Source organism: Sorex fumeus, unplaced genomic scaffold (assembly GCF_029834395.1).
Source record: "Sorex fumeus unplaced genomic scaffold, SorFum_2.1 ptg000018l, whole genome shotgun sequence".
In the NCBI taxonomy this organism is placed as follows: Eukaryota; Metazoa; Chordata; class Mammalia; order Eulipotyphla; family Soricidae; genus Sorex; species Sorex fumeus.
This window is the reverse complement of record NW_026606075.1, coordinates 34,842,122-34,858,149: the sequence shown is the minus strand read 5'-3', so window position 1 is coordinate 34,858,149 and position 16,028 is coordinate 34,842,122. Positions and strand designations below refer to the sequence as shown.

General features: G+C 38.8%; 1 protein-coding gene across 1 annotated transcript in view; it reads left to right on the top strand.

Moving 5' to 3' along the window:
• The window catches only part of CWC27 (CWC27 spliceosome associated cyclophilin), a 260,727-nt gene that overhangs the window by 198,452 nt on the left and 46,247 nt on the right, over nucleotides 1-16,028 (top strand). The window contains exons 12-13 of the mRNA XM_056112526.1: nucleotides 5,412-5,521; nucleotides 8,633-8,736. Of these exons, the coding sequence (XP_055968501.1) occupies nucleotides 5,412-5,521; nucleotides 8,633-8,736 (214 nt within the window). The remainder of the gene's footprint in view (nucleotides 1-5,411; nucleotides 5,522-8,632; nucleotides 8,737-16,028) is intronic.

The following is a 16,028-nucleotide window of genomic DNA, read 5'->3' as shown; positions in this document are numbered from 1 at the left end:
ATACCTCATGGTGTTTCACTTAAAAAAAAAAAAAAAAAGTTGTTTTCCTGCTAATTTGGGGAGAAAGAAAAATGGGTAGGGAAAAGTTATTTTTAAACCAGGCATTAAAAATCTCAGAATACCTACAACTTGCATTATAAAATGATTACCATAATCAAGCTATTGGTATATCCATTTCTTCACGGTTACAATTTCTGCAGGATGTGTATGTGGTAATAACATTTGTGATCAACTTTCTTAGCAAATTTCAAGTATATATTCTCATTAACTGCACCAGGATATGTAGTAAATCTTATCCCACATAAAAGATTATGTAATATTTATCTGTCTGTGCCCAGTTTGTTTCACTTAGCACACAGTTATCTAGATTCATCCATATTCTTGCATATGGTAGAGTTTCCATTTATGGGACTGAATAATATTCCATTGTATGTATATACCTGTATGTACCATGTTTTTTTGTTGTTGTTGTTGTTTTTCAACCTTTTTTGGGGAGAGGTGGAGGGGCATGTTGGAGAGTTGGACCTCCCAGTGATGCTTAGAGGTTACTTTTGGCTGTGCACTCAGGAATTTCTCCTTGCAGTGCTTAGACCATATGAGATGGCAGGGTTTGAATCTGGAATGGCTGCATGCAGCCCATTGTACAATTGCTCCAGGCCCCATGTTTTCTTTATACATTATCAGTGTACCCATACATTTTTTAATCCACTATGAATAATGGCCACAGTAAACAGGAAGGAGCAAATATCAGTACCTTCTTGTGTATGTTTCATTGAGATTATTGTTTGTTTAGGGGTGTGGGCACACCCTGAAGAGCTCAGGCGCTACTCCCAGCACCTTGCTTAGGGATATCTCCATCAGTGCTGAGGAACCACGCTTGCCAGGGAATAAACTTGCGCCTCCTACACACAAAACATGCACCTATCTCTCAACTCTGCCCATAAGATTTTGATAAAAGAGAGGTTCTACTGCTTTAGTATTCCAATCTATAAAAGTTGCTTATTTTTGATATTTCATATTGTTTCTTCTAGATGACCAATAGCCAATCACTTTATAACTAGCTGTCCTTGTTTTAAAACATGTCTATGCTCAGCATAGTGGCCTGGGACAATTAAAAAGATGAGAATAAATAGCTACTCACCTCTTCTCTCCTGCAGTCACAACTGTACCACTATACCATGCTTGACATAGCAACTTACTGTACCTCTATCAGCCTAAATTTCTAAAGACTTGTGTCCTTGTGTCTGTCCCAAGTGTTCTTTCATTTTAAGCATTCAGATATTAAAAAGTTCTGAAGATACTCACCAGAATTTTCTTGGGGCATTTCATGAAATTTTGCCATAGGAAAATGGCAGGAAAGAAATATTGTTGACTGCTTAGATGTGATGAAGCAGGAAATATTAGCTGCATGGCAAATGATGTCTCCTCCAATTACATAATACTTCATTCATTTGACTATTGTTCTAAGGCCCTGGGAAATGCCCTCCAGGGCTTTTGTGTCTAATTAGGGGTAAAGAAAAAACAAAATTTAGTTCCCCAAGCACCTTCAGGAGTAATTTCTGAGTGCAAAGCCAGGAGTAACCCCTGAGCATTGCTGGGTGTGGCCCAAAAAGCAAAAAAAAAAAAAAAATTAGAGAGTATTCTGGGGGTTTGAAGAAGGGACTTTCAAACTGGAAGACTTCAAGAGTAGATTTGGGAGGTCGAGGTGAAGAGCTAGTACAGTGGGCAAGGCCTTAGACTTGCATACAACAGAGGACCAAGCCCTGCCAGGAGTGACCCCTGAGCAGAGAGCTAGTAGCAGCTTTCAGAGTACCACTGGTGTGGCTCCAAAACCAGAAATGAACATGGGAGTGGAGGGGTGGGGATAGTGAATATTTTGCTTCTCTCAAAAAGGTTTTAGAATAAGTATGGATACAGTTATCATTCTTTATTTTGGTAAACTTTAGTTTGTTGCTAAACAATCACATAAATAAGGATCAAAGTTTTGATGAGCAAATAGGGACCAGTACTTAGTACAAAAACTCAGATCCACATATGGTCCCCCAGGCACTGCCAAGAGTGATCCCTTGACACAGAGCCAGGAATAAGACCTCAACACAACCAGGTGGGGGCCCAAAACCAAACAAGAAGAAAAAAAAATAGAATTAGAAAGGTCCCTAAATGAAGTTTTAGACAAGCTGAAAACTGAAAAATAAGCAATAATGAAGCAAGGAAAATCTGGTGAGAGTTGAGAAACAGTTTAAGTATATCCTAAAGAAGCATGAGCAAAAGCTGGGGTCATTAGAGTAGAATGAATCAGGAATGGGAGAGAAAAGCAAATGAAAGCACTTCATGGTGGTTGCTGGCCTACAGTTGTGAGAAATGACCCTGGGGGAAAAAGGCATAGTTAATGCTCATATAGGAATGATTTTGTATATATAAAGGAAATCACTTAATCACTTAACTTCCCGTTAGTCGTCGATTTGCTCGAGCGGGCGCCAGTAACATCTCCATTTGTCCCTGTCGTGTGCTAGTGTAGCCCAATGGCATCTGTTCGCTCCGGGAACATGAAGGGCCTCAAACCGATCGTTCATGATCTTGACGAAGAAGTCTGACCATCTGGTAGGTGGGCGGCCACGCGGTCTTTTGACATCCCGTGGAATCCAATCAGTAATAGCTCTAGTCCAGCGGTCATCTTTAAATCTCATTACGTGACCAGCCCATCTGATTTTCGACACCTTGGCAAATGAGACAGCGTCCCTGATCCTTGATCGTCGACGGATGTCAGAACTCCGGATTCGTTCTCTCATTTGAGTGAAACGTGATATTCCAAGCATAGCTCTTTCGATTCCTCTTTGAGAGACCCGAATAGCATTCTCATCCTGTTTGCACAGGGCCCAGGTCTCTGAGGCATATGTTAATGCAGGAAGAACAGTGGAATCAAAGAGATGTGCCCGGAGCCGGAGGTTCTTCGTCCTCTTAGCTATTTCTTCGACGTTCTTGAAGGCGTTCCAAGGAAATAATTTTGTATATACCAATTATTAAAATTATTAAATATTATTAATGTTATTTCAATATTATTATATACCAAATGTTATATACCAATGTTATTTAAATATTATTATATACCAAAATTATTAAATTTTTCTTCCCTAATAGTTATACATGTGTGTGCATGCTTAAAATGTCATTTCTGTATTTAAAATTTTTTTCTCACTAATATACTATGTGGTACTTACAGCTGTCTTGAAAGCAAAGCTGTGAAAGAGTTTAATTCGTCGATTGCCTCGAGCAGGCCCCAGTAACGTCTCCTTCATCCTAGCCCTGAGATTATATTCAAGGCTCTTTAGGAGAATGAGACCCATCATTGTTACTGGTATTTGGCATATTGGGTACGCCACGGGGAGTTTGCCAGACTCTGCCGTGTGGGCAGGCTACATTCGGTAGCCTGCCAGTTTGTCAAAGTAGGAATGAGATGTCATAATAAGATGTCGCCCGGCCGCGCGGTTCCAGGAGCTGGTTTTTATAGTCTCAGAGTCTTGGCCGCTGATGGGATTACACGGCGACAGGGGGCCAGTTGGTGGGTGTGACCCCCGCCTACTGGAATTTGGAGGATCTGGGTGGAGGATGCTCGACTCCTATCCGAGTAGGCTTGGAGATCTCGGCCCCGGAACCCACGTGGCTTTGTCCCTCTGCCGGTACCTTCAGGTGTGCGGAGAGTGGTCTCAGCATGGTGGTGGCTGGTCCTGGACGTCTTCGGCTGCCGGGGCCCTGGCCAGGGCAGGGAGAAAAACTCAACCCACTCCCCTCCAAGGGCCCCGGTGAGGAATAGCCAGGCACGGGGGCAGGAGACTGCCCTCTTCTCCTCCCAGAGGAGAAGAAAGAGTTTAATTAGCTCCTGTAAAATTAAAAATTATTATTCCTTTCACATTACATCAAAATCATAATACTACCAAGAGCAATACAACAGGACAACTAATTCATACAATTGAGTTGGTGCAGGAGTAGTTGGGAGGGTTGAGAGGGAGAGACATTAGGTCCTTGGGGGAAGGATGTAGGTATACTGGTGATGTGTGTGGTGTTGGAATTATGTATGAGAAACCATCATAAATAGTATTGTAAATCATGGAAGCTCAGTCAATAAAATTTTTTTTAAAAATCATACCAGGTAATTATAAAGGGTTTTTTAAATTCACATATTAGTTCACATATATGCATATATATGTGTATGTGTATATAACGTGTAATGTAATGTATAATGTATATACATATATGCACATACATATGTACATTATACATTTATATTAGAGTTCCAGCCTTACGATGTATTAACACACATTAACATCACAGGGCTGGAACTCTAACACAGCAGATAAGGCCCTCGTCTTTCTTTCAGCCAACCGGATTCAAGACTCAGCAACCCATATGGTCTTCTAAGCCATGCCTGGAGTAATCTCTGGCTCAGAGCAAGGAGTAAGCCCTGAGCACTGCTGAGTGAGCCTCCTCATCCTGCCCCCCATGCACACAAAAAAACTTACTGTTGTTAATCATACTACTGCACTTAAAAAAAAAAAAAGATGGGATGCTATTTGGGCCAGAGAAATAGTACAGCAGATTAGACACTTGCCTTGTATGCAGCTGAACCGGGTTCCACCCCAGCTCCAAATATGGTCTTCAGAGCTAACCACTAGTGATCCCTGAGTGAAGAACAAGGAGTAAGCCCTGAGCACTACTGGGTGTGCCTAAAATAAAAACAAAAACAAAACAAAAAGATGCAGTGCTATGAAACAAATGCTCAGAGTAATGATAATGTAGTGAGTTTAAAATGAAAAAAATGATTAGCAAATACCTCTAATGCTGGTTTTTGCAGGTGAAACTTATTGATCTAGATGTTAAATAATCTTTACATAAAATTATTGCAAAATTGAATCCATAAATTTGCATTTTAATTTCAATTTTTTAACCCCCAAAAATTCTACTTCTGGTAACTTATGATTTATTATTCAATCAAACTGAGGTTATTTGTTATTATTCTTTTAACAAGGAAAATTAACATCATTGAAACAAATCAAGCAATGTTGGAAGATTATAAGGTAGAGAAGTAATCGTAATATTACTGAATTTTAGGAAAATCTTAATCATTTTTAATGTGAGATGGATAATTTTCTAGTCAAATAAATGCAGCTAACAAATAGAGAGATATATATATGTAAAGATGCTTATAAAACTCAGTTGATAACTTTACTCCAGTGGCTTTCTAATCCAATAAATAGTTAAGAGAACTGGTTGAGTTCATTATCAGGTTATAAAATCAAATGGAGGACACCCCGTCCCAGGTTCTGACCTCCTCTTCCGTGATGGAGGCATAGACATTAAAAAGAAATCGCATAGCCATTTTACTATTTGTTTGAGAGTGTTCTATTCCTTTTCAGAGGAAGAAGCTGCTCCTGATGGTGCCGTTGCAGAATACAGAAGAGAAAAGCAGAAGTATGAAGCTTTGAGGAAGCAGCAAGCAAAGAAGGGAGCTTCCAGGGAAGACCAGGTGAAGTCACAGATGAAAATCCATATGCTATTTATTCCCTATTAAATGTCTCTAATTGTTGCAGATACAACCTAATTTAACTCTACATCCCAGGACATACTACCTCTTAGTTCGAAAATGGTATATTTATACAGGATGAGGTGACAAGTACTTTGACCACTCATACTAAGGTTCAGTGATACAGAGTTCTTTTCAGACATTTAGGCAAAAAGTCTAACGCTTTCAGGTTTCAACCGTGCACTTACATATTAAGCACAGGAATCTTCTGAGACCATATGTTATTGGATCCTCAGAACCTTGGTCTCTGTGAACATTGTGAAATGGAGAATGATTTTAAATGATGAGTGGAAGTTGTACACTACCTGTAAATAAAGTGCTAGTTAACTTCTCCTATAAGTAGTATCACCAACTATTGAATATAATCCCCGCATCTAAGTAGGTATATGAGATGATTGTCAGAAATCATGGAGGAAGAAAAGAGAAATGGGAAAACCTTGGGACTCAACTGTGTATGCTATGCAGCACTTTGTTTTAATTAAATGAATCTCTTTAGTATTTCTTCCTGTAAAAAAGCTAGGGGGCAGTCCAAAATCATTTATTTGGGGTAATAACACATATGTTTGAGAACAGTATTTTTAAGCTCCTAGTATATATGAAATGGAAGAGTAAAAGTAAACTATAAAACCTAAGTTTATTTGGCTAAATTAATACAATTAAGAATTGTATTATAAATGACACCTAATTTATTATAAGGAAGTTTCTTTCATCAGACCTTAGTGTCAAAATAATCAAAGGGAAAATTCATCAGGAAGCCGGATTTTGAAAACCTTTTCTATCATGGTCAGTTTTCACAAGCAGCAGCACATCATATGAAATTTTAAAGAAATACATTATTAACTTGTTTTCTTGTCACAAGTTCTTCAGCATGGCAACTGTATAGAATATAATGCTACCGAAGATGCTAAAGATCAGTTTTTTTCATACATTCCTCTTTCTGTAGCAGTAAATAATTATTAAGAACTTGCCATGTATTTGATAGTAAACGAGTAGGGTACATCACAGGCCTCTCTGATTTAAAAGGAGAAAGAACCAAGCAAAGAAGTGATGCCAGTGAAAGGACAGATTGGGTGGGGGGAATTATGTAAATGTCTAACAGGGAGACATAACAAAGAGTAAAACTCTGAGAAGACCTTCCTGTGAAATTGATATGTTAGCCAGGCTTTAAAAGTCGAACAGAAGTTATGGGGGGAGAAAAGGGGGAAGAGAAGTCTTTGATCTCTTTGTAAAGAACTAAAAGATACTAAGGAGACTTGAACATAAACTAAGAGAAAGGAAGAGATAAGGCTGAGAAGGTAAGCAGCAGAATTCAGTTTATGCAAGATAATGCAAGAGTTCAGATTTACTTTAAGGGCAGTGGACAGGGGAGCCATCAAAGGAGGAGAGTGATAGGTTCTCGTTTGCACCTTGGACAACATCCCTCCCACCGGGCAGCTGCATGGAGAAAAGAGAGAGCCCAGGGCTGGTCTAGAAACAGAGGCCATTTGAGACTTTGATGTGTAGATGCATGCAGTCTGCCAAGACGGGTCCTTCAAAACAGCCTCTCGCCGTGCTGCGACACCGTGCTGTAAGTGCTTGGCCATTCCTGCCTTCGGCAGAAGCCAGGAAGGAGATTGATTCCCTGTAGATGCCAAACAGGAATGCCTTCTGCAAATCCTATCTACTTCACCCTGTATTTTGCTCCATTGTTTTTGTGATACTTGCTCTTCTTTCGCCATTCTTACTTGTAAAGTACAGCTAGAGGAAGTCCCATCTTGAATAGAGGAGAAGCCGAGAAGGGCCAAGAGGATGTTTTTTGTTTGTCACAGTTCTCCTTTGAGCAAATGCCAGGAGCACATCAGTTGGCTTCAAACAGCCTGCCTTGCCGTTTTCAGCCTAAAGAGAAAAACCCAAGTCTAGCATAACTTTTTAGGATATTTTAAAATTTTGGTCCATTAAGAAGTTGTCTTTGCTCTCAACCTTATGACCTCAGAAAAGTCACTTCCAACTACACAAAAGTTGTTACATAAATGTACTTTTCCGTATCAGTGAAATTATATTTTCATTATTTTTAAGCCAAATTCTTCTTGTCCCTTATTGATAAAAATTTAATGTTTCTGTTTTTTTTTCACTTCTATGAATATTGATGAACATCTTTTGGATAAGTCATATTCTACATTTCACTTTTTTTACATGTTTTCTAAGTATTGGAATTATTAAATCAAAGGAGTTAATCTTAAGTTAATAAATCTTAAACTTCTAGTATATAAAGATAGCTTTCTCAGAATATTTCTAAAATTTGCTCACATTACAACAAAGTATCCATTTTCCCTCTTTGCATTCTTGGAAATTTATTTAATAAAAAATGCTAATTTTTTTTTAAATTTCACATCTCTTCTGTACTCAGAACTCATTTCTAATGGTGCTCAGATAACCATATGGAGCTCTGGGGATTTGAACCTGGGTTGGCTGCGTGCAAGGCAAGCACCCTGCCTGCTCTGTTATTGCTGCTCCGGCCCCCATTATTTTTGTGTGTGTTTTGTTTTGGGGCCACACCTGGCAGTGTTTGGGGCTTACTCTTGCCTCTGCACTCAGGGATCACTCCTGGTGGGTTCAGGGAACCCTATGGAGTGCTGGGGATCAAACCCAAGTTGACCACATTCAAGACAAGTGTCGTACCTGCTGTATTATTGCCCTACCTATTATATTTGACAAGTGTCCCACCTTCTAACCCTACGTGTTATCCTTAATTTTACATATCTTAGTAAAGTGCCTATTTGTCTTATGGATGTTAGAAACTTAATCATGCATATAAGCATGCATTTTTAAACTTCAAGCTTAATCTTCTATTTTAACAAATTTATGTTTCCTGAATCAGAAAACAGTTCTACATCTCCGAGAAAAAAGAGTGGAAATGAAAATAGAGCAAAGTCAAAGTTTGTGAATGTCTCTGTTGCAGCTTATGGACTGTTTTGTTTTTCTCCTATAGTTGAAGGATATCTTTTCTTCTACCAAATGTAGGAGGCTCTTATAAAATTCTATTTGTCAGTAAACAGCGTATAATTGTTATTTCAGACCCTTGCACTTCTGAACCAGTTTAAATCTAAACTCACGCAAGCAATTGCTGAAACTCCTGAAAATGATATTTCTGAAACAGAAGTAGATGATGATGAAGGATGGTAAGCTTTATTTCTTTATATTTAATAATGAATAAATAAATAGGCTCAGCATAGAGATACTATTCGTACACTTTCTTGACATCATGCAAACACCATCCTGTTTCCATACCTCATCCCATATTTTTCCCAAACTTGTCTTTTGCTCATTCTAGAACCTCAGGAGCCTTTTATTCATTCCACTTCAGTAGGCATTTATCCAGTGTGTGATGTGTTCTCAGTATTGTGCTATCCAGAAGAAATCACACAAGAAATATGACTCCGTCCCTCTCTTAACTAACTTCCTAATATTGTGGAAAGATAAGATTCACACTAAACTGCCATAAAAGATTCTAAATCATTAATTTTTAACACTTCACTGCAAACATTTCAGAATTGAGTAATCCATTTCATACTCCTACTAAGTACCTCTTCAAATTTATGGTCTTGGGTTTCTTTTAATACATTCATAGTTAACATATTTTTATCTTTGGATATTTTTCAACTTTTGCACATGCTGATAAAAAATAAAGGAAGTAATAACTTGTGCATGACCTGTGCTTAGCATTTTATCCTATGATGGTAAAGGGGGAGAAAGAATAAGAAGTGTGCATTTCCTTACCATGCTTCTCTGTCCTAATGTTGACTTCATATGCGGCATATTACCCTCCCCATACTGCCTTCACCTCCCACCATACTCTGGCTCAGACACATAGACGCAAGCAAACAAGAGGGTCACCCCCCCCACATGATTCACCCCAGAGCCTGTGAACTCTCCCATGTGCAGTTACCCCAACCTAGAATCATGGCCTCACTCCTTTCTGCCAAACAGCCTCTTTCCCCTATTTCAAAACTGTTCAACACTCCTGTCCTCCAGGAAACCAGTCAGCAAGATTTCTTGAGCCCTCACAAATCTAGAGGGTGAAGAAAAGAAGACCGGGACATAGTTTTTGACAAGATATAAAGAAAAAAAAAACACTTATTAGGGAACTGTTTAAGCAAGTGGGACTCTGCAACCATATATAAATGAATCAGTGACCTCAGAAGTTGATGATTTGAATGGAATGAACCTTGCCTGCCTTAACACCCTGAAAGAGCATGCGTGTTTCTTATGATGTAGTTTCTGTATGATCTGCATTATAATGCCATTTGTTTGAACGTTAGGTCTCTTTTAATGGATAGCTTTGATTTGAGTACATTTTTTGAAGCCTAAATTCAAAATTTCTTGAGGGCTCCTCCTCTGGTGCTATGCCAAAGGTGAAAAACTCAGTGTTGATTTACACAGAGAGGTAAATGCACACATCGTACAGAAGAACTTTCTGTTTTTGTATGACCAGGCAGGTTTCGTTTTATTTTGGATTCCTTAAATATCTCAAAATATCTCTCAAATGTTTGGGATCCAGCCACCATAGACAAAAATTTTTTTTGCCAAATCCTCTTCCCCTTATTTTTGAATCCATATACATTTTTTAAGGAAATATGATCCATGTGTTTCTGATTCATTTACACTTAACTCATCAAGATGGTGTTTTATAAGAGCAGATTGATGCCCAATAAGGTTTTTTTAGCTTTTTATAAGCCATTTAATTCCTTTTTCATTGAGCAGGAAAGTCACCAACAAACTTAAACCCAAAAGTATTATTTGAATCTCATAACCCACAGGATTCAAATTTACTTTCAACTTGGCAAAACCTTTTAAGTTTTAGGGGTTCTTCCTAGCACCTTGGTTCACTAGCCTTTCATTCTGAATTCCTCATTAGCATTAGTTATCAATTACGTGGTAGTGTTGCAGTTGATGTGACTTTGCAGTACAGTGTTCTAACTCCATCATTTAAAAAAATTAAACAAATCTGGGAACTGGAGAGATAGTATTGTGAGATGGTGTGCGCCTTGCTTGGGTTTAATCCCTGACACCACAAATGGTCTCCCTGTGCCCTGTCAGGAGTGATCCCTGAGCTCAGAGCCAGGAGTTAGTCTTGTAAGACCCCCAAACAAACAACAATTAAAGGAAAAAACTGTGCCAGACTGTTGCAGCAGGTGGTGGCAGGGAGAGTGACTGCTCAGTGATATTGACCAGTTCTCCACCTGGGGAACAAAAAAAAATAAGTAGGTCAGTGAAAGGGAAATAAAAGAACCATTTCCGGGTCTCAGGGCTTTGATTTCTACTTTAACTGCCATCCCCTAAACAGAAAGGCAGAGCTGTGTACTAGGATTCTGCATATATATATATATGGGCGGAGCAATAGCACAGCGGGCAGGGCATTTGCCTTGCATGCAGCCAACATGGCCGACCTGAGTTCGATTCCTCCGCCCCTCTTGGAGAGCCCAGCAAGCTACTGAGAGTATCTCGCCCGCACGGCAGAGCCTGGCAAGCTACCCGTGATGTGTTCAGTATGCCAAACACAGTAACAAGTGTCACAATGGAGACGTTACTGGGCCCGCTCGAGCAAATCGATGAACAACAGGAGAACAGTGATATTTGTCTTACCTGATACCTAATAAACTACCTTAAGAAGCCACAGTACTATACAGAGTCATGTAGAATATGTGAGGTATTTACATGATGTGTAATATTTGATCGCAATATAGCTGTTCAAGTTTTATAATCTGATAAGCAGTATCATTTTTGTTAATAAATTAACCGAACCAGCTTTGACTGGTGATTGAGATCCTTTCTCATAAAGTATACCCCATCCAGAAAAGAAGTCTTGTATTCAGAATGACTTATAACAAATATTATGAGTGCATGGCATGTGCATGTGTGTTATGCATAAATTACATGGTTCCCAGACTATTTTGTATGTCATGGTTGCTGCTTTTCTAAGAAGTGAATGTCGGCCAGTTTGTACTGCTCTGTCAGGGTCTGTTATCTGAGGTAAAATGATTGCGTCTAAGACATTTTTATGTGTCCGCATGAGTGACCACACATTGAGGGATCATTTTCATTTTCTGTCAAGATAGAAACCATTACCAATTTGTTATGTTTTCTTTTACTTGGCAAACTGTTCTATTTGCATTTTTGGCTGAGCTGCTGTATTGGCATGGTATACAACAGACATTTGGGTACCATTCAGCAGCATTCTCTTCTTTATGCAAAAAAAAAAAATGGTAGGGACAGAGAAAGAAAAGAAATACGATTCTATTGTAAACACTGTATATGGTGTTTGATAATTATTCCCAGATTTCACTGTCTAACGTGATATTTAAAGAAGTGTTACTAGTGGATCTAAGCTGAAATTTATGATAAAAAACCCCCTTTCACCCAAAATTATTAAGATTCTTCCTTTGTTGAGATGTATACTGCCAATATTTGGTGGCAGTGATAGGCACCATATTACAGTGCAGCAGATAAAGTAGCCTCTTTGTCACCACATTCCTTTGTGTCACAGCATCACATTCATAGCTTATAGAATACTTCAGGCATGGATTTTATAAAGTCAATTGGATACATGGCAGACAGGAGTCATCAGCTAGAAGATTCATGCAACCATGTAGATGAAGTCCATATGCCATTTTGAGTTTGGTTAGATAAATCTTGGTTAGCTCCCAAAAAACTTTTGAAAGCTGAGGCTGACAACAGTGGAAAGACTTATAAGAAAGAAAGCCACCTGTTCTTACACAACACAATTAGCATTCCAAGGACAGGAGAAAACTTAGGTCTAAGAGAATAGACTATGACTTTGTGAACAGTAACTGTTCACTAATATGTTCCCTTGAAAATTCTTTCTGGGTTGTAAAATCTAAGATTAACTTAAAGCTTTGTGTTATACATGATGAAGTATTACGTTACTTAAAGTTCTTCCTGCCTCCCTTCTTCTCTTTCCCTCTCCCTCCTCTCTGCCACTTTATATTTGGTATTATAAGAATTGCAAAAACAATAATAATTGCATGACTGTCTCAATTAAATATTTTAATAATAATTTTATAATATATATAAAAAAGATATTCACTGTAGAAAATAAGTATAGAGACCTCTCAAAAAAGATAGCTAAAAATAACCTTTGACATCAAACTCAACATAAACGTTATTTTTTTCTGTATGTATATACGCTCCCAAATATTTCTATGCATATTTAAGCAAATTGAAATCATATAATACAATTTTATAGCCTTTTTCCCCTCAGCAAAATGTAATCAGCACTCTTTCCTTGTCATATATTGAATTTTTTTTTATTTTTAATTTTATCCATGGGCTGGAGTGATAGCACAGCGGTAGGGCGTTTGCCTTGCATGCAATCAGCCCAGCCGAGCCAGGTTCGATTCCTCCGCGCCTCTTGGAGAGCCTGGCAAGCTACCGAGAGTATTCAGTATGCCAAACGCAGTAACAAGAAGTCTCGCAATGGAGACTTCTCTCTCACAATGGAGACGTTACTGGGCCTGCTCAAGCAAATCGATAAACAATGGGAGGACAAGACAGTGGCCAATTTCATCCATACAGCATTCTTTTTTTTAAGCTTCAACAAGAATTTAATCACATACCATAACACTTGATGAGTTTACATGATTTTGAAGTGGGTGGTTGACACTAGAGTAGCCCTTTTGTTTATTTGTTTTTTAATTTTTTTTTATTGAATCACTGTGAGATAGACCCTTACAAAGCTGTTTGTGATTAGCTTTCAGTCATACGGTGTTCCAGCACCCATCCCTCCACCAGTATGCATTTTCCAGCACCAGTGTCCCTAGTTTCCCATTAGCCCGCCACCCCCCACCCCACCTCTATAGAAAGCACTTTTCTTCTCTCTTCTCTCTCTCTCTCTCTCTCTCTCTCTCTCTCTCTCTCTCTCTCTCTCGCCCTCTCTGTCTCTCTGACTCTCTCTCTCTCTTCCTTTTGGGCATTATGATTTGCAATACAGATATCGAAAGGTTATCAGGAATACCCCTTTACCTACTTTTGGCACTCAGTTCTTGTCCAACATGACCATTTCCAGTTATTGTCACACTGTTCCCTTCTCTATCTTACTACCCTACACCCCATGGCACTTGTTGTTGATTCAAACCACTAACAGTCCTCCTGTATATTCCACAAATGAATGCATTCTATATCTGTCCTTCTGGCGTATTTCACTGACCATGATACTCTACATGTACGTCCACTTATAGGCAAATTTCATGGCTTCATTTTTCCTAACAACTGTGTAGTGTTCCATTGTGTAGATGTGCCATAGTTTCTTTATCCATTCATCTGTTCTCAGGCACTGAGGTTGTTTCCAGATTCTGGCGATAGTGAATAGTGCTGCAGTGAACATAGGAGCACAGATGGTGTTTCTACTATGTGTTTTTGGGTTCCTCAGGGTATATTTCTATAAGTGGTATTGCTGGGTCAAATGGAAGCTCCATTTCTAGTTTTCTGATGAATATTCATACTGTTTTCCAAAAACACTGGACCAGACAGCATTGCTGCCAACAATGAAAGAGAATCCCTTTCTTCCCACATTGTACCAGCACTGGTTGCTTCTGTTCTTTTGGGTGTGTGCCAGTTTCTGTGTTGTGAGATGATATCTTACTGTTGTTTTGACTGTATCTCGCTGATGATTCGTGATGCAGGCATTTTTTCATGTGCCTCTTGGCCACTCAAATTCTGCTTTGAGGAAGTTCCTGCTCATTTCATCATCCCATTTTCTGATAAACTTGGATTTTTTTTACTTGTAGAGTTTAACCAGTGCCTTGTATATCTTTGATATTAACCCTTTATCAGTAGGGCTGATTATGAATGTATTCAGTATTCCATGCTGTCTTTGCATCTCGGTCACTGTTTCTTTTGAGGTGCAGAAGCTTCTTAGTTTAAAGTAGTCACATATGTTGTTGTTTTGTTTGTTTATTTTATTGAATCGCCGTGAGATACAGTTACAAAGCTTTCATATTTGAGTTTTAGTCATACAATAATCGAATACCCATCCCTCCACCAGTGCACATTTTCAACCGTCAATGTCCCCAGTATCCCATCCCCCGCATCCCACTCCTTCGTCTGCCTCTATAGAAGACAATTTCCTTCTAACTCTCTCGCTACTTTGGGACATTATGGTTTGAAATACAGATACTGAGAGGCCATCATGTTCAATTCTTCATCTACTTTCAGCACACATCTCCCACCCCGAGTGATCTATCCAACCATCATGGACATTAGTGATCCTTTCTTTACTGCAGCTGCCTTCTCTCCCAGTACAAGGCAGGCTTCCAACAATGGAGCAATATTCTTGCCCCTTGTCTCTACTGTCCTTGGGTGTTAGTCTCATATTATGTTGTTTTATATTCCAAAAATAAGTGCAGTCATTCTATGTCTGTCCCTCTGTTTTGATTCATTTCACTTAGCATGATACTCTCCATGTCCACCCACTTCTAAGCAAATTTCACTACTTCATCTTTTATAACAGCTGCATAATATTTTATTGTGTAGATGTACCACCGTTTCTTTAACCAGTTATCTGTCCTCGGACACTTGGGTTGTTTCCAGGTTCTAGCTATTGTGAACAGTGCTGCAATGAACATACAGGTACAGATGTCTTTTATACTGTGCTTTTTTGCACCCCCAGGAAATATTTCCAGAAGTGGTATTGCTGGATCACATGGAAGCTCAATTTCTTTTTTAAGAAATGCCCATATTGTTTTTGAGAAAGGCTAGACAAGTCTGCATTCCTACCAACAATGAAGGAGAGTCCCTTTCTTCCAGAAATCCGTGCCAGCACTGGTTGTTCTTGTTCTTTTTGATGTGTGCCAGTCTCTGTGGAGTGAGATGATATCTCATTGTTGTTTTGATTTGTGTCTCCCTGATAATTAGTGATGTGGAGCATTTTTTCATGTTTGCCCATTTGCATTTCTTTTTTGAGGAAGTTTCTGTTCATTTCTCCTCCCCATTTTTTGATGGGGTTTGACGTTTTTTCTTGTATGGTTCTACTAATGTCTTATATATCCTGGATATTAACCCATTATCTGATTGGTATTGGGTAAATAATTTTTCCCATTCTGTGGGCTCTCCCTGCATTTTGGTCACTGTTTCTAGTCCCATTTGTTTATCTTTGCTTCCACCTGCTTGGTCAGTGGTGATTCATCTTTGAAGATACCTTTAGTTTCAATATCATGGAGGGTTTTTGCCTACCTCTTCTTCTATGTACCTTAGGAAATTCTGGTCTGATGTTGAGATCTTTAATCCATTCTGATCTGACTTTTGTACATGGTGTTAGATACAGATCTGAGCCTTTTTTTTTTTACTTGTAGCTGTCCAGTGTTGCCAGCACCACATGTTAAAGATGCTTTTCTTGCTCAGTTTATTATTTCTTGCTCCTTTATCAAAGATTAAATGATCATATTTTTGAGAGTGT